The sequence below is a fragment of the Otolemur garnettii genome, unplaced genomic scaffold (genome assembly GCF_000181295.1).
Source record: "Otolemur garnettii isolate 467f Iridium unplaced genomic scaffold, OtoGar3 scaffold00026, whole genome shotgun sequence".
Taxonomy (NCBI): Eukaryota; Metazoa; Chordata; class Mammalia; order Primates; family Galagidae; genus Otolemur; species Otolemur garnettii.
The window spans coordinates 3250003-3275093 of record NW_003852421.1 but is presented as its reverse complement, the minus strand read 5'-3'; the positions used below and the strand labels follow the sequence as shown (position 1 = coordinate 3275093).

Here is a 25091-nt window from a genome sequence, read left to right as displayed (position 1 = left end):
CAGGGATGGAAGTCATTTAAAACAGTGCCTGGTAACTCATAGACACCTAAAGTCCCTTTGATGGAGAATGAACAAACCTGAGGTCACCTTTAACTCTGCCCTCCACTCAATACCAAGGTCTCCCACGCCTATTGCCTCTACTCCCGGTTTCTGCCCTGGACCTCTCCACTCACTCCCTTACAGGGCCAGTCAAGGACAAGGTCACGCCTTTGAGCCCCTCAGTAGTCCTCTGACTGGTTTCTCTGTCTCCCCTCTTGTCCCTTCCAAACCATTTTCTGTCCTGCAGATGGAGTGAACTTTCTGAAATGCAATCTTGTCAGGCCACTTAAAGCTTCCCTGAGGCTCCTGCCCCACCTCCAGCCCCTCCCAGGGACACGCCCTAAACGCTGCACAGTCCCAGGCCCCTCTGCTTCTTACCTTGCCTGGCATCCTGAGTTCTTCGTCGCTTCTCTTATGCTCCATGCTTTCCTTATTTCCTTTACTGGATGGATGTTTCTTCTTGCTGGGAAGGCCCTTATCACCTTGCCCACTTTTAAGATTATATTCCAAAGCCACTTTCTCTGAGGAGTCTTATCTGATTTCCATAGACATTGTTAGTCACTTCTGCGACTTTAGACACTGTGTTCTTCATGGAGCCCCAGCAAAAGCCTGGCATGCTATAGGAGTATTTAAAATGCATGCATATTTTCTTAAAGGAGCTCTACAGTATTATTTCACCGAAAGAAGGCATTCTTGAGAAGAAATGCTTCTCTCTTGGTGCTATTATTGTTTCTTTTGAATTTTATTTCATGTTCTTTAGTCTGTATGCCATTGGCATCATCCTGGGCCCGGGTCTCCTCATGTTCAGACTATTGTCATGGTCAGTCATCTGAGCTGCCTACGTCTTAATGCCAGGAACTGGATGATTAGCAATAAGCAGTAGCCCTACTGTTTTTCTGAATCATTCAAAGAACTTGGCACAATGCTGGTTTCATGTATATTTCACTAAATTATACCTCAGTCCAAAAAATGTTTTAAGTGATTTAGGAAGCACTTAAAGAAAAGCAAACTCAAATCAAGGTAGACAAGACACCTTAAAGAGGACTTAGCTTCAATTTGCCAAATATCTGTTGAGCACCTTGTGTTTCCAGGCATCATGCAAGCCTCTGGATGTACAAAGTAAAAGAAAACTCTACCTCTGTCTTCATAAAGCTTCCTCATACATCTCCCCCAGTTTGCTTGAGCCAAAATAAACATACATAAGAAAGGCAGCTTTCTTCCTTTAGAAAACATCTAGAAATATATATGTAATCTTCCCATGGTAAGGGGAAATGGAAAGGGCAGGTTTTTACAGTCATTACTATAGAGATAATTTGGTTTTGAACATTTGTGTTTTGTTGTCCTATTTCATCCGTAATTTCTGTTTCTTTTTGGGTGTATCTGTTTTGGTGGCAAGGTTTTGTTTTGTAGTTGGCAACCCGATATTTCTAAAAGTTATTCCAAGACTTATTCCAGCTTGGTTCCCCACACACTCCCCATTCCATCCTAAGACGGTTTGTTAGAACGGGGTTTGCCTCCCTCTCCAAGGCGACTGTGTGCACACTTCCCGCTCCGCTGCATGCATCATGCTGTCATTGTAATACTTCCAGGGCCTGTTTGGAAATAGATTGATTATTTTAAACATGAAAGGTATGTCTTGGGAAAAACAAATGAATCAAATGGAAAAATGAATTAACGTCATGAAATTTACCTTCCCAGCTGGAGACGTGATATATTCCTGTGTTCCTTAGAGACCACCTTCTTATAAGAATGCACTGTTAGAGGAGGTCTGCAGGTAGGTGGAGTCAGAGCTCAGCTTAAAACATGTTTATAAGACGAATGGAAAATACCCTCTGAAGGAAAAAGTTTAGAACTGGAAATCTTTTTGCTTCTGAAGGGTGCCTGGAACAGAAAACCAGCTTGCCACCAGCACCTCATTCCAGAGCTTCCAACATCTCCATGATGTTCTTCATGGGATTTGCCATTTGCAGAAAGTTCAGTTCAGTCCCATAGGCATTTATTGGGCATCTACTCAGTGCAAGCACTGTGACATTTAGTGGGAACTGTAAAGACATTTAAGACAAATGTCTTTAGTTCTGTTTAATAAGAGAAATAGATATTTAAGTGAATAACTAAGGAGAAAGCATTTTGTTTTGGCTTTTCTGGCAATTAATTAAGCTCAAATGGCGAGGAGTTTTATTATTACTAAGTATAGGATTCAAGGAGAACAGACTGTGGCCACTTGACTTATAGATGAAGTACCCAACAGCTTAGAGCAAAATGATGTCCTAACCTCTGTCCTTTGGAGCACTAGAAGGACCAGTGAGTGACAGATATGTCTTCTCAGCCCTTCATCCCTACCCCTACTTGTTGCTAAGTATATTCTTCCAGGTTCTAGAGTATGTTGCTGAGTATATTCCTCTATTGTCCTACTAGCAACAATATTCAGCCGTAATGCCCCTACTGACTGTGTGCAAAAGTACCTGACAATGTAATCACCACCTAGAACATGGTGTTTTTCATGTGAAAATATTTCAAAACCATCAACAGACCAAAAAATATATTTTTAAAAGGTGACAAATTCCTCCCCTGGGCACTATCAATGCAGGGTTTTGCACACAGTGAAGTCTCAGGTCTGTGAAACAAATGGTTGAGAATAAATTTTCCCCTAGTTCATGTAGGGCTGAGTCTGAGCTGCAAGTACCATAGATTTCTTCTGCAAATCTTATAAAGAATCCATCTATGAAGAAGCCGTGCACAAAGCCAAGGTTAGCAAAGAGTAACATCTTAAAGGGATTAAATATTTTCATCCTGTTCCTGCTGGTTCCAGGCTGGGGGCACTAAGATGGTGCCTTATTCTACAATCACACATGTGCACGAAAGGAGAGCAAGATCCTCACTAATAGGGCAGTGAGACATTCAAACATGGCTGTATGTACCAAGTGGATTTTGCCTTGAAAACAGTAGCTTTGTGGCCTCAAAAATAGTTTACAAATTAAAGCAAGCACTTACACTTAGAGCACATGACAATTTCTAGATGAGTTTGGGAAGATGACACCAATTTTACCTAAGTGTGAAAGAACACAATTGGTAATTGTAATACTTCTTCATGTTTCCTAGACTGCATTATTAAAAACAAAATGAGAATCCTTTCTGGGAAGCTGTATTTCCTGCTTTTCTTTTTCATGCTCTGATGTTTTTGACGCAGAACTTGTAAAATTTGGGGAAAATACATGTCTATCCAGGCATTATGTTTCCACAAACATGCACACAACAGTCCCCTGTGGGGCCAGGTATCCCATCAAGATTTGGCCATGGATGTTGATGGATGGGCACTCCATGTGGACCCTGACTGTGGCCTCTTAAATATGCTAACTCTTCAAGGCGGGAAGGGCTATTTAGCAGAATGAAATACTACTCTGTCACAAGTTCCTCACTCACAATTCAATCATGGAAAATTCTTCCCCAGTGCTGTCATTGAAATCATTACATTCAGAATTAAACATGGTGTAATAGAGCAGTCGACAAGACCCTGCGGTACTATTGACAAGTCAGGGCTCACGTTCAAACCAGCTTACACAGACAGGGAATATGAAAAGGCCTGCCACCCTTGGTTCTTTTGTCTGCCTGTGGAATTCATGTAAGCACTATCTGTTTCTGATCTGCTTCTATATGCTGGCCTGCTGGCCCGGGGTCACATGGCCTTTGCTGCATGAGCAAGGATGCTCAGCCCTCTCCCTTCACCCTTCAGACATGGACACTACTAGAAGCCTTCCAGATTCAAATTCTTGTTACCTGAGAACAGTGATTTTTCAACCGATGTGCTGTGGCACACTGGAGTGCTATGAGGGAATCTTAGGGGTGGTGTGAAAAAATTTAAAGATCATTATTAAATTATTTTTGAAAGTAGTTCAAAGTGCAGTAAGTATAGCCTTTTTTAACTTTTTGTTTGTTTATTCAATATAATTTAAGTGTGCCACAGAAGTTTAACTATAGGTTCATGTGTGCCATGAGTTAAAAAAGGTTGAAAAACACCAGCCTAGACCCCTGGGCAAGTTCCTTTCCATCAGCTCCCGTTTCTCCCCACTCAGTTATCCCCTCCTGTGATGTACTTGTCTTGCTCACACATTCCTTTTCCAACTCAGCATATCCTCTCACTGCTCTTTGGCCTCATATTTTCTAGCTTTGTTCTTCCCTTGGCTTCTTCCATTTTCCCCAATCCCTCCTAGCACCCTCCACCTTCCTCCGTGAAAGCAGCATGATGCAGAGGAGGAGAACTGGCTTCATGGGGTGAAGTCCCAGCTCTGTCTCTGCCTCCACTGGGTTACCCAGCATCAGGCCTGTGACACCTTCACCTAATTCCCTTGCACAGTTTTGTAAGCACCCAAAAGATAAATGTTCTCTCCCATCACTTTATTATTCCCATCTCTGTGTGAACTGCCTTGGCTACTTTAAACAACTTTTACGTTCTTAAAATGGAACATTTTAGCCATGAGTTGTGAAATCAGAAAAAAAGTTTACAACTAACTTCCTATGATTTCAACACTCCTTGAGATTGCAAAGAATTTAACTAGGAGGATTTAAAACAACTAAAGGTTGACCTAATAGTCATATAGATGTTTGTAAATACTTCAGTAACATATTTCTCTTTGGAAGGAAAAACAGTGTGCTGGTATTGTCTTCTTAGTCCCAAGTGTTAGACTTTGAGTGTCTACAATAAATCACCCCTTAAGTAAATAAAATGTAAAATCTTGTAAGGCAGTTTAACAAACTTTTGCCATAAGGGCCAGATGGTAAATAGTAATATTTTGGGCATCACAGACCATATGGTCTTTGTCAAAACTATTCAACTCTGTGTTGTAGTGTTATATTACATAAACAAATCAGCATAACTGTGTTCCAGTAAAACTTTATTTACACAAACAGGTGGGAGGTTACATTTAGTCCATGGGCTGTAATTTGCTGACCCCTGCTATAAAAGACCAATGAAATTGTAGCGACCATTCATGACTCAGAAAATAAAAAATTATGATTGGATGGCAGATGGCAGGTTTCAGGTGATTCTTCTATAATGATTCTGGAATTATTAAGACTTTTTAGTTTCTTTCTTTCTTTCTTTCTTTCTTTTTTTTTTTTTTTGCCTGTATAGTTCTCCTAATGGAAAAATCCATCAGCTAAAGATTTTATTTTATTTTTTTATAAAATCATAGCAGTGTACATTAATACTATCATGGGGTACAGTGTACTATTTCTGTATACAATTTGAAGTACTTTCATCCAACTTGTTAACATAGCCTTCATGTTTTTTTCTTAGTTATTGTGTTAAGACATTTATATTCTACATTTAGAGAGATTCACATGTACCCTTATAGGATGAACCATACGTGTGATCCCACCAATCACCCACCCTCCACCCTCCCCTCTCCTCCTTTCCCCCCCCTCCTCTTCCCATGTTCCTGGGCTAAAACTGGATTATAGCTTTCCTAGGAAAGCTATAAATTAGTTTCATAGTAGGGTTGAGTACATTGGATACTTTTTCTTCCCTTATTGGGATACTTTGCTAAGAAGAATATTTTCTAGCTCCATCCATGTAAACATAAAGGAGGTAAAGTCTCCATATTTCTTAATGGCTGCATAGTATTCCATGGTGTACTTATACCACAATTTATTGATCCATTCATGGATCGATGGGCTCTTGGGCTTCTTCCATGACCTAGAAATTATGAATCGGGCTGCAGTGAACATTCTGATACAAATATCTTTATTGTAGTGTGATTTTTGGTCTTCTGGATATATACCTAATAGAGGAATTATAGGATCAAATGGCAGGTCTATTTTTAGTTCTTTAAGTGTTCTCCAGATGTCTTTCCAAAAGGAACGTATTAGTTTGCAATCCCACCAGCAGTGTAGAAGTGTTCCCTTTTCTCCACAACCACACCAGCATCTGTGATTTGGGGATTTTGTGATATGGGCTAATCTCACTGGAGTTAGATGATATCTCAAAGTAGTTTTGATTTGCATTTCTCTGATGATTAAGGATGGTGAGCATTTTTTCATATGTTTGTAGGCCATGTGCCAGTCTTCTTGACAGAATTTCTCTTCAAGTCCCTTGCCCACCCTGAGAGGGGATGACTTGTTCTCTTCTTGCTAATACGTTTGAGTTCTCTGTGGATTCTGGTTATGAAACCTTTGTCAGAGACATAACCAGCAAACCTCTTCTCCCATTCTGAGCAAACCATAACCAGCAAACTCTCTTCTCCCGTCTACTTGCTTTGCTTACTGTCCTTTTGGCTGTGGAGAAGCTTTTTAATTTGATCAGGTCTCAGTAGTATATTTTTGATGTTGCTTCAATTGCCCGGGGGGTCCTCTTCATAAAATTTTCACCAAGGCCGATTTCTTCAAGTGTTTCCCCTACACTTTCTTCTAGTATTTTTATAGTTTAATGTCATAAGTTTAAATCTTTAATCCAGTAAGAGCCAATCTTAGTTAGTGATGAAAGGTTTGGATCTAGTTTCAGTCTTCTGCAGGTCGCCAGCCAGTTTGCCCAGCACCACTGGTTAAATAGGGAGTCTTTTCCCCACTCCATATTTTTAATTGGCTTGTCAAAGATCATATAATGGTAAGTATCTGGGTTCATCTCTTGGTTCTCTATTCTGTTCCATACATCTACCTCTCTGTTTTTGTGCCAATACCATGCTGTTTTGATCACTATGGATTTATAGTATAGTCTAATGTCCAGTAGCATGATTCTTTCAAGAGAACTATGCAACTCTAAGAAAAGAAATAGCTGAAAATGTTAACAAATGGAAAAACATACCATGCTCATGGCTGGTAAGAATTAACATTGTTAAAATGTCCATACTACCCCCAAAGCAATATATAATTTTAATGCAATCCCTATTAAAGTTCCATTGTCATGCTTTAAAGATCTTGAAAAAATAATACTTAGTTTTATATGGAATCAGAAAAAACCTTGAATAGCCAAGACATTACTCAGAAATAAAAACAAAGCTGAAGATTTTAGAATGTGGGATAAACTGGCCTTTGAAAGTAGATGTGAGGTCTATGGGTTTGACAGCAATTGGTGAGCCCAGCCTGCTTCCCACAGCTAGAGCAATGAAAGGATCACTTAAAGGATCACTTACACAAAGCCTAGAACAATGTGGAAATAACAATTACTGTCATTTGGTGAGTGTCCTTCCCCATCACAAACTATAACCACTGTTATCTGCATTTTATAGAGTAAGTGGAGTGTTAGTTGACAGGTGGAGAGTGCTTTGCCCAAGATGACACGGAAAGTATCAAAGCCAACCAGATTTCTTTTTTCTTGGCCACAGCACAAGTAGCCTGATTTCCCTGGGACATCCAGCTTTCTTCAGGTTCAGAACGAGAGAAGAAAAGTCACCTCTCCTTCCTTCTGCCTTTACTTTCTAGTTGCTGTTACATTTTACAATCAATGCCCCCGATCCAGCCTCTACTGTGTGCCAGATATAGAGCTTTCATTATATTATAAAATGTATTTTCTTCTCATTTCCAAAACTAAACTACAAAGAGTCAAGGAAATGGAAGCTAAGATAAATAAGCAATTTGCTCCATGTTGCGCAAGTTTTAATCTTGGCACCAGAATTTGACATAGTTCTCACAAACTTCAAAGCATTTTCAACTTACATGACTACCATAGAACTTAGTGGTTAAGCTCCCAGACTCTCAAGCCAGACTGTCTGGGTTCAAACCAAACCCTAAACTACTACTCACACTACCCTGGGAAAACTTCTCATTGACTGCGTGTCTTAGTTTCCTGATCTGTCAAATGATGATGGTTTCCTTCTCATAGGTTTTCATAAGAAATAAAGGATTACTAAGAACATAATAAACACTACAGACATTTGCTTTCTCTGTGGAATATAAGCTATTTGAGCACAGGAATTATTGTCTGTTTTGTTCACTACCTTGTGTCCTCATCACCAAGAATGATGTCTAGCACACAGCAGGCAATATTGTTGTACGGATGAAAACTGCCCAAGCTAGAGCCTTTAAATTAGGTTATGACTGGGTTTTAAGTCTGCATGAACAAGCATAGCTCTTCTTTTTCCTTACTATTTTTGTATAACATGGATTTACTAGGTAAAGTTTAATGAGTCTTTGAAGTCATCATTTTAAGTGTAACACTGGAGACTAATGATTGTCTTCATTCTTTCAATGTTCCCAACAAAAGTAGAAGTCAGTACAAAGGTGAAGCTGAGGCTTGAGCACATAGCAGGTACAAAGAGTGCTTTCAGACACACTCTCCTAGTTCTTTGCTGTTCCCAAAGGGGCATACTTATGTAATTAGTTTTAAAATTCCTTTCATCCTGTATTTTTTAATCTGTCATTATCACATAGATCCTTATCTTTGGAATTTTACTTTTACTAAACTTGTATCTTTTTAATACCATGCATTCTAAATCCAAATCAGCATTTAGCGGCAAGAGCTGCTGAAGGCCAGTGTAATAAATGGATTATGGATCTCATTTACTTGGAAAGATTGCCTTTAGTGTCCATACTTCAGTAGTGACAGGGATTTCAGAGAACAATAAGGATTTGGGGGGTGGGGAGAAGTGGGAAGAGCAACCTCACCCAAGAGGCTGAGCATGCGCAAGAAGGAAGCGTAAAGAGGCAATGGAAGACAGAGTTGCCTCTGGAACAACACGCTCTTGCAGGTGGATTTATGGAGAGCTCCTTGGAGGCTGAGCCCCACATATTTCCAAAATCACTATGTAGAAGCTGTAGCACCTTGGCAGAAAACCATTTTTAAGTTTTTATTGGCTTTATGATGAGTATGAGATATTCATTCTGATTGATGCTTATAACCAAGACCTCTAACACACAGCTAAGCACTGGGATTCTAATCTTTCTTCCCAATTTGCACTGTGTAAATTATTATTTTCATTAAGATTAAGCATCCTCATAGAATCACACAGCAGTAACTTATGTTAACGCCTCAGAATGCTCCATCTCTGACAATTTGCCCACCAAACTCCCTTTTGAAGATCTTTAAAAATCTTCAGTAATCAGGGAGGCTAAAATGTAGCATTGGTTGTTTTAATGTGGAATCTTCTACATGGTTTATATAAAATAATCAATGTGTGTAAGTTGTGCTCTTGAAGGTTCCTCTGTTTACCATCAAAATAATTTGCAGACTTGTCTGATTTATATATTTTTTTAAGTCCAAAAAAAAAAAAAAAAAGCACTCTTCTGGTTACATTTTGGAAAAGTTTATAAATGAATGATTTGCTGCAGTTTAAAATATCTATGAATTTTATTATCCTGCATACTAAATTGTAAATGAAACTGTCTATGAATTTGATTATCCTGTAAGCTGTAAACTTGAACTCTTAAGCTAGAGTTAAAGAATACTGTGAGGTTGACTCTCCATATGGTTTAGGAACCCAGTGGTAAAATTTCACTTTGAGGTTAAAATGGTGAGATAACAATATGGTCTAAAATGGCAATAATAAGGAAAAATAAGATTTCCCATGACAGTGGTTATTCATAAAGTATGATGAGCTTAAAAGTATAGTAAAGTGCTCTGATATGTAATCTTCTATTAAAGTAATAGCTAAAATTTTTGAAGTATTTGTTATGCACAAGAAATTATGTGTAAACTGTCCTACATGTGTTATTATATTTTGTCTTTCTATGAGATAGGTGGTATTATTAGCCTCATTTATCAATGATGAAAAAGGAATGGAAATAAGGATTTATAAAGGTGAGGCAATGTGCCAGAGGTTGCAAGAGTAAGAAATAGCAGAGCTATGTTTCAAAGCCAGATCATTTACCACTAGAGCCTGAATTCTGAGCCATTGCCCATAACATAAACCCAAATCACTAATGGGATTGGCAATAAACACATATCTAGATTGGATATAAAAATGATTACATATAGATGACCTTTAAGTGGTAATCATATTATAGGTAATACTGTAATAAAATAAAAATTATATTCAGAATAAATAAACCCATTTGCCTTGTGGCCCTAAAAACAGAGTGGTATAACTAATATTACTTCTACATGATAAAACAAGTCTAACTTTTTAGAGGGCAGAATTTCAAGGAATAAACTAATGGCACTCACATGCTTTGTCTTTGCAAAGACAAAACAAATGAGTGTTTTTACATCTTTTGACTTCATTATCTTACCAATCAACAAAAATCTCAAGTTTCATTTTCCTTTTGTGGACATGACAAATCTGAGCCTCAAGGAATTTTTAAAAATCCATTACTGTCATACAGCTAGACGGGTAGTAGAAATAAAGTCTCAATCTAAATGTTATGATTTTGAGTCTAATGGATTTTTCCCCTCTCCCTTAAGCTACAAGATCAGAACAAATATGGTTGGTAAAATCTACTCAACACTGTATTTCTCCTTTCTTCAGGTCGCTACCCTCAAGAGAACAAGGGAACATACATCCCAGTGCCTGTAGTCCCAGAGCTACAAAGTGGAAAGTGGGGAGCCAAAGTTGTGATGAGAGAGGACAGGTCTGTCCGGCTGTCCATCCAATCTTCCCCTGAATGCATTGTGGGGAAATTCCGCATGTACGTTGCTGTTTGGACCCCCTACGGTATACTCCGAACCAGGCGAAACCCAGAAACAGACACTTACATTCTCTTCAATCCTTGGTGTGAAGGTAAGGGACAGGCATTCAGTTTTCTCATTAATGGGACTGTACCTATGGTGCATTTTACAAGGGTACATGTCAAATCTATTAAGTGTAGAGTATAAATGTCTTAATACAATAATTAAGAAAGTGCAGTGAAGGCTATGTTAACTAGTTTGTTTTAAGTATTTCAAATTATATATAAAACCAGTACGTTGTGCCCCCAAAATGCATTAATGTACACAGCTATGATTTAATAAAAAATTCAGATATTTCCAACGCATCTCTTTTTTGAAAAGTAGCAGGATTATTCTAGAAGACATGTCTTTTTCCTACATGCCCTGTTTTTGTTATTGAAAGAGAGAAAATGATACAAAATTTGTCCCCTGTGTATATAAGGATAAAAACATATATGTAAAGTTAATGCTGCTATATATTTATTCCAGGATTAATTGATGATTACCTGAAATTGCATAATTAGCTGTTTGTGGAGCTATATGTTGATGGTATAACTTCTGTATGTAATTGCTTATAAAGAAACAGGGCTTCTTAAATTTGACTATCAAAACTTAGAATACAGGCCAGGTGCCATGGCTCATGCCCATGATCCCAGTGGTTTAGGAGGCTGAAGTGGGAGGATGGCTTGAGCCCAGAAGCCAGGCATTCAAGGTTACAGTGAACCATAGTTCACTGTGGCCTGGATGGCAGAGCAAAAACTTGTCTGAGAAAAAGAAAAAAATCCATAACTCTGACTTCAGAAAATAGAATAAAGTGTATCTACTCTGTTCTTAGAGAAACTAACTTTTCTATCTCCCTAATTCAAGAACAGAAAGCCTGAATATCTAAAGGGTCCCACAAACCTGTTTATGTGTAGGATGGGTGCAAATTTCTCAAACCATAACTCTGAAGGGCAAATATCTGGCTGCATTTTAATATAATGTAACTTGATCTCCACTGCTATTTTCAGTCTTCCTTTCTGTCTGCTGCAGAAGTTTAATCTAGTTATATTCAAATAAACTCAGTCAAGTTCGATGATGTCTCCATCAATTCTGTTTAGCGACTCAGTCACACACAGGATTTTCTCCCTACCCCTGTCTCTGTCCTTCCCTAGCTCTTCCCTCCTCCCATACATGGTGTGGAGTGGATTTCAAGTTCCAGATGTTGCATAAGCATTGATCTTTTGGGGGGGGTGGGGTGACCACTTTTAGGTCTTAGAAAATGAGTCAATGAAACATTAAATCTGAGATAGGCCAGAAGACTTCTCATGTTATCTTACCTCTTTTTCATTGCTCTCTAAATAGCTTCCAAAATGAGTCTATATTTTTGCTGATTTTGAGAGACCCTTATTTGTGAGAGTTACATTTGGATCAGGATTAAGCTGAACTAGATATAGATAATACCTAGACAACAGTGTTCTCTACTCATCCGGAACATAAGCCTGGATTCCATTGACTTTTTCTTCTAATTGTTTGTTCCATAGTGTTGACAGATGGCACCAAGCTACTCCTATACTCCCCACCCACCCATGCTCACCATCTTGTGACCAACATTTTTTTCCTATGAGATAGCTATTCAGGGTTGATGGTAACAGAAGATGTTATCTGGGCCACTTATAGTTCAAAAGTGGACTCTTGTTTACAGTGCTCTCATCAGCCAGACAAAAGGCATTTTTGCAACTGTTTGGGGGGAGGGGTTGATATTTATAGAATATAAAAAGCCTGAAGGGATTGTAGGTATCAGCTTAGATTTTGAAAATATTAAGTTGGAGATATAATAGATATACAAGCAGAAATGACAAGTAGGTATGAGAATGTGGAGAGGCGAATCAGAGATACGTATTTAGGAGCTATCTGCATGGAGGGAAAAAATATAGATAAAGAAGGAAATAGGCTACAGTATCAAGCCCTCAGGAATGCCATCATCTAGTAGCCCAGTAGAGAAGGAATCAGCAAAGAAGATTGAGATTGAGAAGCATGTAGGAGGTGGATGGATAAGAAAATTATATTTTAACAATCCACACTTATAGATAAACTAGGAGTTTGTTGTTGACTTGCTTTGCATTACCAAAAAAATCATAGGCTCATATAACTATCTGTTCATATTTCAAGAACACTACGATTTACTCAGACTTTGGTTTGCTTGCAACTTTTCTGGATTACGTCATCTATGTAAAATGGGATACATGTCAACTTGCATTTCAACATGTCCACTAGCATTTCAACTTATGTGGCCACTCTTCTTGAGGTGAAAAGGGTTAGTCTTCCTGCCAGACACTTTGAATTTATAGGAGGACCACTTAGGAAGTAGATGCTCTAATCACTTTTTAATCACTTCCTTGGCCTTCAGCTGCATTCATAGTGAGTAGCTTCCAGGCACCTCTGTTCAGAAACAGTTACTCAGATCTATAGGTAATGTGGATGGCACTCCCTCACATATTTGGTACATAGAAAGAATTAAAGGAAGATGAGCTAAAACCAGATCAAACAGTTGGGAAGCTGTGGTCTAGGACACAGGACAGACTAAGCTATGGTGGCAGCAGTGGAGATAAGAAGGAGATGGCTTGGAGATCTATTTTGTATTTAGAACAGAAATTGCATAAGGATTGAAAATGAGAGGTAAAGAAGAGGGAGGAGTCAAGAATAACTCAAGACATCTGCTTTGACCAATTGGGTTGAGGGTGGTGCCATTTTCAGAGCTAAAAAAGATGGATGGAAGTGAGAGGGACCTCTAGAGGTGAAACTAAGAGTTACATTTGGAAGTTTATTTGCTGATGTCTGTGTAACATCCCAGTGAAAATGTCAAGCAAGCACTTGAGTCAGTGAATCTAGAATTCAAAGGAGATGGCTGAGCTAGATGTGCAAATATGGGTACCATTGGGAGCAAGAATCAATAAAAACAGACTCAGGACCAACCATCAACAAGTAAAGTAGAGACGGAGGAGAAGTCAGAAAAGGAGACTAAGCAGGAGCAGTTGGTGGGGTATCAGGAAATCAAAAGAGCAGAGAGCCAGGTATATCAATTGATTCAAGAAAACAGCATTTAACTCTGTTGAATGCTGCTAATTTGTTGACTAAGATAAGGCAGTAAAGTGATCATACACTGTGGCAGTGTGGAAGCCACTGATGATCCTGAAAAGGACTATTTCCCTGGCACAATAGGGACAGAGCCCAGGAGATGAGCACCAACTGCAGTGTTAACAGGAGGTGAGAAAGTAGAGAGGTAGATGATCCTATCTCTCTCAAGAAGACTTTCTGCAGAACCTAGATGTTGATGTGAAAGTCAAAAGAGAATTTTTTAAAGATGAGAGTGGGTGTGATTTTATGGTGATGGAGATGAAGCAGAGAAAGGGCAGTGCTTCTCAGCTGGGGATGCACACTGCAGTCACCAGGGAGCTTTGAAATTGCTGGTGCCTCAGTCCTCCCACACAGACATCCGATGTAATTGCTCTGGATCGCAGCCTGGGCTTCAGGGTTATTAAAAGCTCTGCAGGTGATTCTTGAAGCCAAGGTTGAGAAGCACTGGCTTTAAGAGTGAAATCCTGGAGTGGCTGGGATCCAGGGAACAGGTGGAGGGCAGGCAATGGGTGAGGCTATCCGCCCTCCACTGAGACAGAAGCACAGTGGGAGAAGATGGGTGCACATTTTCCAATGTCAGTAGAAGAAGGATAAGGTTGTTGCCATTCTGTGATTATTTTTTTTTTCTCAGTGGAGGGTTAAGCAAAGTAATGGGTTGAGAACAAGTAGCAATGAAAGGCTAGCAGAGGCTTGACAGGGAAGATGTGGTGTGGGCCAGTCATTTGGTGAGTGGAAGGTGAGCTTACTTCAGAAACGTGCCAGTGGGTCCTCCCTGCTCTCCAGAACACAGGAAGACCTGCCACAATCCCTTAATTCCTTAGCCCATGCAAGTCCAAGTGTTTCTGCATATTTCTTAGGGATTTCTGTACTTCCTGCCTCCAGGGATTCTATCCCCAGCCCACTGTGCTGAAGCCTGTGTTACCACAGGTGAGAAACTCCTTCCCCCTTCAATTTCAACAACAGCAACAACAGAAACAGCCATACAACATGGGGTCTGTGAGTGCAATTACATTTTTAATTGCAACTTGGCATGGAGGGTGAGAGGAGGAAAGATTCAGTGGTTCTCAAGCTGAGAGCACATTAGAATCACTTGCATGGCTCATTAAAACACACATTTCTGTGCAGCACCCTCAGATTGAGTAGGTCTGCAGGTGGGCTTGAGAATTTGTGTTTCTAATCAGTTCCCAGGGGCTCTGATGCTGCTGCCTGGGGACCACACTTAGAGAACCATTGGTTTACACAATAATCACAAAATTATAAGTTACAAAGCCAGGAAGGTGGTACGCACTTGGAGTCCCAGCTACTTAGGAGGTAGAAGGATCAGTTGAGCCCAAGAGTTGGAGTCCAAGTGGGCAACATAGTGAGACCCCATCTCTGAAAAAATAGTAAACAATGATTACAAAACACAAAAGAGTCTTAAAATTTCACTGGTTCTTCCCTGAGCCTAATCCCAGTCTCTCCACTTTAGCACCTCTTCTCTCTCCCCATTACTCTCCTTTGTTCGCCAAGCCTTTCTTCCCCAGGGGCAAGTTCTCTTTGTTTTGCCATGGAGTGGTGTCTAGGAAGCTCTGTCCATTTGTTGTTTGGGCTCCTCCAACAACCATGCCTTTGAGTAGTATATAGTTTTTTTGTCTCATGAAATGGGAGAAAGGTCATCTTCTCACTTTATTCCCTGTGTGGGTTTCCCAACCTAGCACTCAAAGTAAGCCCCAAAGGAGAACAGTATGAACCCACACACATGCAAGCAGATGTAGTATAGCCCAACAGTAGTTACCCACTTCCTTGCAGATCTAATGCATAGCAAGGAACTCATAGAGAGAGAGAGACAGTCTGGTAACTGTAGGTCAAGACAGAGGGATAGGACCATTGCCCAAGTGGAAAAGATAATAAAAGAGAAGGACCACACTCAGAAGTTGTCAAAAGAGAGGCAGGTGAACATATGCAGGAAGCACTACACACCCGACGTGGAGGTGAGGTCCAAGGTGGCACAGGACTCTGGGCTGAAAATTATACCAGCACGTAGAGCCTACTTATTGATAGAGGACTGTTCAGCTGCGTTCCTAAGGGCCCTTCAGGCTACTTTGCATTCATAGGCAATTTATCCTCCTAATCACTAAATCGTTAATGGAGATCAATGCAATACCACACCAGTGTGGGCAGGGATGGATGCAGGGAGCACTGTTGCTTCGTTTTTAATTTGACAGCACTAACTGGGCTTTAGGTCCATTCTGTGAGGGAACCCTTCTCCCGGGGAGATGGGGAGAACCATACCCCACAAAGGCAGCAGGAGCAAGTTGGGCATTTACTACGAATTCATCTCATTTTTCTGACTACTCAGGAACTCTAAATTATTAAATGTATTTCACTATTTAAATATGGAATGTTCTAGCGTTAGTGGGTTCTGAAGGATTTAGATTTCTGGTACCTAAGCCTGGCACCCTGGGGTGGTATTTGGCTGCACAGTTATTTGGGCATTGGTTATTTTCATGAGGTCTTCCCCCTCTTGACTGCTCGTTTCCTCCACACTCCTCATCAGTGACTTTTCCTTCCTTTGCTCAGCCTCACAATTCTAGCATCTGGCACAGTGCCTGGAATACTTGATGGTTAATAAATGTGTTGATTCAATAATTCCAAGTAAATACTTTTTAGGTTCTCTATCATCAGAGATAAATTGTAAATGTAATCTCAGACCTTAGCATCTTCAGAAAAGTAAAAAACATCTATGGTGTGTTGGGGGCAGTGTGTGTGTGGCAGTATGTGTGTAGACATCTCTTTTTCTTAACATCTGATACCAAATTACCATCTGGTATTTCTAACTTTTTTATTCAATGTGATTTTTTCATTTTTTTTGTTTAATGCAATCAATTTAATTTAATAAAGGATTTAATAAGTTTTTAATATCTTGAATGCATTTAATAGGAAGTAAATATGACCAACTTGTATTTTGTTATTCAGTTCATCCTTAGACTATTTGCTTTGTAATTATAAGTTGTTTTTGGCCTCTTCAGTACAGCATGGAGTAATTCCCCAGAACTTGTGTCCTCAGAGTAACAATGACCAACACCCTTTTCTTGGAGAGCCCTGAGCCCAGACCAGAATTTAAACCCTCAGGCTAGAGTCATTCATGCATCAGTCCATAGATATTGGTAATATATCTCCCCTTATGCCCATGGCAACACAATTACCCAAGAATAGTACAACAATATTGTTTGTCCATTCATAAAAATTGAGTCAATACTGAATTAGACACTGAGACTATGGCAGTAAAAAAAGACAGATAAAGTCTTTGCCCTGATAGAGCTTCTAGCAAGGATTTTTACAAAGGAGCTACTGATAAAAAAAAAAAAGTAATTATAATTGTAAAAATACCAAAAATAAGTCAGGGCATAAGGAGAACATAAAATAGGGACACTGACCTAATTGGGGAATGAGGAAGAGACCAATGAGTGACTTAGCTTTGTACCCGCTCTAACCCTAGAACCATACTTGCATAGAATAGTGATCAAATAGTTGGTTAATTGAATTTTTATGAAGTTTTAAGAAAGCTTACGTAAAAATTTTCGCCCTTACTTAAGTCTTCTGCTTAGTAAAATACTATCTATCACTCTTCCTAGTGTCTGAATCACGCAGGGGCTCATTCATCCCTTTTATACCAAGTGAGTATCATTTGGTGTGGTGTGCAATAGGAAGGGATCTCAGAGAGCTCAAAGTAAACCTTCTTTTCAGTGGCATACAGGAGATTCTAAGATCAAAGTCCAAAGCTATTTGAGATATTTCTAGAGGGAGCAAAGTTAGAAGGGTTGCATGATCCTTATCTCTTTCAGCCTTGCATGTGCCTGGCATGGAGTTGATGTTCTATCAAATGTTTGCTAAACTCATAATCACAACCCTGAGAGGCAGAGAGATGATTATTTGACTCATATTTCAAGAGTGAAAATGGGCTCTGTATGTGACATAAATTTCTCCAGGTCATACAGGAAGTTAGGAAACAAACATGTGCTCCCTCTTGGGTATCCTGACTCAGTCAGGGTGAGCTCTTACATTTTTAAAACAAAAGACACTGGAATCCAGCTTGTGTAGCAAAAGAAACAAGAAGTAGATGGAAGATGGTGCCTGTGGCTCAAAGGAGTAGGGCGCCAGGCCCATAGGCCAGAGGCGGTGGGTTCAAACCCAGCCCCAGCCTAAAGAAAGAAGTCGATGGCCAAGGGAAAGATTTTGTGATGATCTAACAATGTTGGAAAGTCCTGCCTTTGTGAATAAGTAAAAAAGTAATTAAATAAGTAAATAAATACATAAATCTAGGTTGATATTTATAGGATCAAATGAAAATTATCTCTGGAATCAAAAAAAGAAAGAAAGAAAAGAAATTAAAGCATGCCAGCAAGGGCACAGGCTCCCTGACAGGGTATGTGCTATGCAAAGAAGCTCTGACATTTTCTTTGTAGAATTGCTTCATGAATAACAGTCTATCTGCTCAAGATATCTAAGTACGCGAAAAACTCCTTAACCAGCAAAACTGGCAAATTAGCACAAATTGAATAACCTTCCCAAGCTGGGATGAGCTGTAGCATAACTCAACTTGTTTGCAGGGGATGTCAGTGGACCCAACTGTTGAGGAACCACTTGTCCATGTTTCATGGATTTATTCCATCCTAGAATTAATAGGTAAGAAAGCAAGGCCTCTGGAGTGTCAGTATTAAACCACCTTAGGAAAGCAGTGGCTTTGGAACCTTCCATAATGAAAAGCTCAGACCCTAGAAACACCACTCCTTATGAGGCTTACAACTCCCACAGACAGGAGGTGGTTCCTGATGTGCCCACAACACAAGCAGCCTGCTATAGTTTGCCAGCCTTTCTGATTTACTTTGGGATGGAAAGACATATCACGCTGGCAGCAATCTGGAGCCACATTTGCTCTGCAGACCAAGCCACTCCTCCCAGAGTGATTACATGCTCCCAGCATTGGCCTTCACTTTTTTAGTGATGCTCAACTTTTATATAAAGGGGAGGCAAATGGGAGAGATTCCTAATGCCCTTACTCTAAATTCCTCCCTTCCTTAAATAGGTAACACATTTTGTCTTTTTGAAGGGGCCAAATCATTATTTCTTTTAAAGGATGAAAAAGAAAACCAAACTCTGCCTTAAAATGTTAATCTCTTAGAGATGCCTTGCCTGATAGCTTTCCTGGTACTGCCGTTTTTTTTTTTTGTTTTTTGTTTTTGTTTTTGTTTTCTGATGCCTGGGCACCCTTTGGTAGGCTGGAGCTTCAAGATGTAGGAGATGGGATTCATTCTAACTTTGAAAAAGCATGTAAATAAGCAAAAGGAATTTATCAGCACATGCAGAGATGAATAACCCCTTCTCCCAAAGGGGGTGTACAGATACTAACATCAATAACCTCAGCATTCAGGTTTACATGATTATTATAAATTCTTACTTTTTTTCTGGGTGGGGAAGGTGGTGGGAATTTCCAAGGGTGTTTGAAATCAGCCCTAAAATTTCTCAACCCATGATCTTTTTTTTAATGATCCCACTATTCCTACCAGAGGAATAGTAAAATAAATGAGATCATCATTCTTTACTGCTTGCCTCTTGTAAATCATTAGTCGGCCTGGAAGGGTGGTTATTTAAGAGACATTTTGAAGGTCTGTCCTGGTGGCAGAGGTGCTCTGGTCAATGGAAGTACTGTGGCACCTTCACCAATAACACGATGTGTAATCTGTTTTCCTGGAGTTTTAGTGTAGGGTGGTTGTCTGCAGGAGGCCACTTAGGATCAAAAAGTTGTCAATAGGACCATGGTGCTGCCAATAGCTCCATGTGCTATCTAGATCTTGTTTCTCCTCCCACTTCTCACAAAGTTCAGAAGTATAGCTTCCAACTTACGCACAAGCACGTGTGCTTCCCTACCTTCTAATAGTCCAAACTGTTGGGTTTCTAGAACAGTGAGTTGTTAGTTTGTTTTTTCTATTAGGAGAGTCCTGCATTTTACCAAGTAGAGAACCAACTTTCCCCTAGAACTAGTAACATTCTGCTACTTTTCTGAAACTAAACAAAAATTAAAACCAAATAAAACACACACACACACACAAACTTAAACCCAATAACAAAAATCTCCAGAAGCAAATGATTAAAATTTCCTATTTTTGTAAGCCTTTCAAACATAGGGAGTTTTTTGGAGTTTCCATAGTGATATAATTTTTTTTTTTTAACCTAGCTTTGGACAACTGTATTTTAAAGTGACAGACCTGAATAAAAACAGGGGAAATAAAGCACTGCTTTCCACCTTCAATCTTCTTTTAAAATCATAAATACATTTAAAATTAAAATCGAGGCTTCCCATTTGACTCCCTTGCCTTGTTGTGGATTCATGATTCTGCCCGCCCATTTTGAGGTGAGATTTAATTCCGCGGCTGGAAGGAAGAGGGTGGCCCAGTCTTGAGCTGCAGAACTCCTCTCTATTCATAGTTTGCCACCTGAATTTATAACTTCCCATCAATACTAACCCAACACCCAAAGGTAAATCCTTCATTTCCTTGGACTTCTCTCTCACTCTGTCAGCTCCAGACATCATCTCCATCTCTAATTCTTTCAGGAGACATTTATTGATTTCCTTGCTCTGAGGCTCTGTGCTGGGTGCTGAGTCCTGATCCCTGAGACTCAAGAGTCACAGCCTACTTAGGAGGCTGCTTAATATTGAGATCCTGGCTTCATATCTCACTCACACTGTGGCTTCAGGAAAGGGACTTTACTTCTCTCATCTATGAAATGGGACTGCGTATATTTTTCATAGAGACGTTTTGAGTATTAATAAGTTAATTGTTTTTACACAACACGTAGAAAGTTCCCACCATACAGTAAATGCTAAACATGTTCTGTTCAATAAATAATTAAATGGCAATAGCCATACTGTGGCGTGAAGATTACCTCGCCATTCTGAAGGCATTAAGGGAACCAGGCTTAATCTAGCCTGTGCTGGAAAGAAAAGGGTAAGAGAGGCTTAAAGGAAGAAGAAAAATTATGTTCTATTTAATGAGAACATTGATAATAACAAAGGGCACCTCCCCAATGCTCCTAATACAATTAATACACGAAAGTTGGACTCGTTAACCTTTTACCGAATAGGTAGTTTCACTACATGCAAACGCTTTTTTGAAACAACTTTCTAATGATCACAGTCTTATTATAGAAATAAAAAAAATTAATAAAAGCATAAAAAAACTTGGGGTCTACAAATTGGAGACATTAACTATCAAAGATTTGGTGTCTTACCATCTCTTTCATGTATTTTTAATGATTTTCATTTTTAATTGACAATGAATCGAATACATTGTTCTCTTTAAATACGTGCACATAGATGGTAAAAAGTAAACTCTTTTTCACCAACTTTCCAATGCCAGAAAATTCCCAGAGGAGAAAATACCTTTAACTGTATCTAGCATTACGGATGCTTTGCTATCATTTTGCATATTAATGTTCAAGTATAACTCGTACCTATAGGTTTGGATTTTTTTAACCGTAAATAAGATTGTGTGATACATGTGCTTTGTACCTTACTTTCTCGCACAATATATCTTGGAGAGTTTTCTGTATGAGTACATGAATCTTTTTTTAAAATGGCTGCTTGATATAATTGTGCCATAATTGATTTGATCTTTTATTTGCAGCTATTTGAATTCTTTCCTATTTTCTTTATACCATATCAAGCTGTATTAAACGTTGCACATACATTTTGTATCAATGCATTTCTGTAGAACAACACCTAGAAATGGTATTGCTTGGCCAAAGTTAATTCACATTTTAGATTGGCATAGACACTACCTACTTATCCTTTTAAGAGGACACACTATTTTATACTACAGCCCCAGTACACAAGAGTATCCCATTTCCTCACACCTGCATCGGTACTAGCCGTTACCATTCATTTTAATACATGCTAATAGGCAGGAAATGGTTTTTTTATAGTTTTTCTTTGGCATCTCGTGGTTATTTAGTTTGTGTGCCTCTAATTTTTAGTGAAGTTGAGCCTCTCTTCATCTGTTGAATGCTATCTTTCTCTACCCATTCACATCTGGAACCTGTTGGGTAAGGTAAGGATTGGCAGGAAGAGACACACACCTCTTAAATCGATGAATAAATTTTGTATATGATTAAAGAAGAAGCTCTTACTGACATTTTTTTCTCATATAGTTAGCCTGTTGTCAAAACATGAATTAATTGATCTGATCTATTATTATTGGTCTTAAGTCCCATCTTTATCATGTACTAAGATCTAATATACACCTAGCTCCATCCATATATTTCTATTGTGGCGTCCATGTCAGCTTATTTTAGTTAGTTATAATCACAGTAATGTGACTAAAAAAAAAAAAAATCTTCGTGGCATGCAACAATGAGCATTTATTCTCATGGATCTGGGACTTGCCTGGGGTTGGGTTCACCTAGACTGGGCTTGACTGTTTAGCTCTGCTTCTGACAGAAGCAGTTCCAGAGGCTCTGCCTCTCCCTGCATGCTATGGAGACTCCTCTCCCTCAATGAGATGAGTGTTTTCTGTGCTTCTCATCCTCCTCTGACTCATGGGACTGCTAGGGCATATTTTTCTCAGAGTGAGAGCAGAGTTGTAAAGAGCATGTGCTAATAACATTCAATGGAAGTTCCTTATTATTACCTAGTAATTCATCTTTAATCAAATTTCCCCAGTGTCTAATAAATATTTTTATACATAGTTTCTTAAATTAAAGAATTTAATCCACAAATTAAATTTGGTTGCCTTAAGTCTCTTACTGCAGAGCAATCCTCCTGATCTGTTTTTAGGATTTTTTTTTTCATGCCACAAAACTTGTTGCTGGAACCAAAACATTTGTCTCGTAGAACTTTCCATGTTCTGAATTTTGCTGATTCCATCCTTCCATGTCTTGAATTATGCTTCTCCAATCCCTGTGGTGTTTTCTGTTAAGCAGTTAGTTACATCTAGAGACTCAATCATCTTCAGCTTCACGTGTTTTCTTTTTGGTGGGGGTTGGGAGCACGGTAAAAATGCTTCATAAGCCATGCTATTCGCTTCCCAGAGCATTTGTCCTTTTGAGAGATACATGTGTTTAGATTTGTCAATAAGATCAGGTTTTATCAGGCTCCTCCATCCCTTATGAAGTTCCCCTGTTAACTAATTATTTCAGCCTCATGCCATTCTCTCATTAGGGATTGCAAAATGGTGATAGTCAAATTTTATCATTCCTTCTGCATTTATTAGCATAGAATATTTTGTAAGCTTGAGGTAGAATTCATATTAAAAAAGTATGGATACCTTCTCCAAACATACAAATTTATCACTGTGTGATTTACACCTGTAGGGTCCAGCCTGAGTTAAAGACCCTTTGCGGCTCTTATACCAGGTCTGAGAATAAGTACCAGGCTGATTACTAAATAGGTAGAAGGGGAGCATGGCCTTCCTGAGATTAAAGCCACAGGGAAGAAAAGTCCTTCAATGGAAGAAACCGACCAGGGAGGCTGTTGAGCACACACACCTACCAACACATCCACCAGTATTTTTCATTAAAAGGAGACAACTTATAGCCTCCTTTCTGCCAGCAATGGGCCACAAACCAGACGTGATAAATGAGGCTCCTGTCTTCTCCATGTCCTAGATTTGTTTTAAAAATTATTTTCAGATCGTTTAGTTTTCTCTTCACATTAAAAGGTTGGAAATTATTTTTGGATCTGTGTTAGAGATTTGCATCTGCATCATAGAACCCTGATTCTGAAACTACTGAGGCCCTGGAATTATAAAATGTTTAATGAGACCTACGAATTTAACTGTGCTGCTTGGAAGTTAGAAAGCCACAGTTTGTCAGCATTTTGCTGACAAATGTCATCACCTACAGACGGGTCTTTGGCTCCGATTATGTTCACCATTGCTAAAAGTATTAAGAAACGAGCTACGCTGAGCGCAACAAAAGACATGTTTTTCATTTAATTGGTTAAACTGCAGTTCAAGAACAAAAATAAACTTGCGTGTCTTTGGAAAGAGTCTGGTTCAGTAACGGTCCTTTTGTTTAAATTCTAATGCAGAGGATGCTGTGTATCTGGACAATGAGAAAGAAAGAGAAGAGTATGTTCTGAATGACATCGGGGTGATTTTTTATGGAGATGTCAATGACACCAAGAGTAGAAGCTGGAGCTATGGTCAGGTGAGCGATTTAAAATCTGTCACTGTCAAGGATATTTTTACTTAATATTTTTTGTCACGTGTATCCCTGCAGAGTGCCATAGATCAATATTAGACAAGCACAATTTCCTGCTTTTCAGGATCTGAGGCTCCAAGGCAGAGAATATAGGAGTAGAGACTTATAAAGATAACTGAATAATTTATCAGCGGAAACCACACATCTGTGGTTATTACAATGGTACAGGGAAGAGAGTCTATGGATAATGTGGCATTCTATTGAGAAATGCTTTGGCATCTTAGTGTAGTGAAATCTCATTAGATCAACCTGGAATGGACAGAAATTTTCCTTTTCTTATATAGAAAGTTATTTAGATAATGAGGCAAAGAATATGCAGGTGAGTGCTCCACTCAACTGGTTTTTAAAAAGTATTAGTCAAGGATACTTCTAATTAGAAAAGAGTGTTGCCATTTTGTGAAAGAAGGGCCACCAGGCTTTTATGGTCCACAGGATTTTATATAGAAACATTTTATCAGCTGAAACCTCAAGTGACTGTCTAACTATAAAGCATCAAATGATATTTTTAAAAGACATTCAATAATTCAAATTATTTCAATTTGGCAGCTTTAACAATGGAGCAAATGAATGATGTTTTACCATTTTTTCTGTAAATGAGTGGGTGTCCTGTGATTCAAAAATGATTTTAATTAGCAAAATAAGAGGAGGGAAATGTGTCATTTCCCAGAGAGTTTGGCTGGTGTGACTGGACTTGTGCATCACTGCTCTGGGTGTCCAGGGGAGCAATTTCACAGACTTTGACTGCACCGGGTCACATGATACTTTCTTGGCACCAGGTGCCTCACTTTGACTTCCATATGGGATCTCCCTGCTCCAACCTGACTGTTGGTACCTGTGTCATCCTGCCTACTTGGCTTTGCAACCAGCATCTTCACCCTGACTCCTGAGAATTATGTGCCAGTGCTCAGGCTTGCCTGCTGGCACTTCTGATGTCCTGCCAAGCTATGGTCCACATTTACTTCCCCTGTTTTTGGATTCTTGCCTGGCTCCCTAGTTACGAGCCCTACTCTGCCTCAGTGACGTGCAACCTTGGACTACTGTCCCCAATTCCTAGCCTTTAGCCTAGCAATTCTATTTATAGCCCCAATGTGACAATCTGTAGCAAGCTAATAAAGGAAAAAAA

At 39.2% G+C, this 25091-nt stretch overlaps 1 protein-coding gene across 1 annotated transcript in view; it reads left to right on the top strand.

Moving 5' to 3' along the window:
• F13A1 (coagulation factor XIII A chain) overlaps positions 1-25091 on the top strand; it is a 149958-nt gene that overhangs the window by 38142 nt on the left and 86725 nt on the right. Inside the window, exons 3-4 of the mRNA XM_012804212.2 lie at positions 10434-10685; positions 23796-23914. Of these exons, the coding sequence (XP_012659666.1) occupies positions 10434-10685; positions 23796-23914 (371 nt within the window). The remainder of the gene's footprint in view (positions 1-10433; positions 10686-23795; positions 23915-25091) is intronic.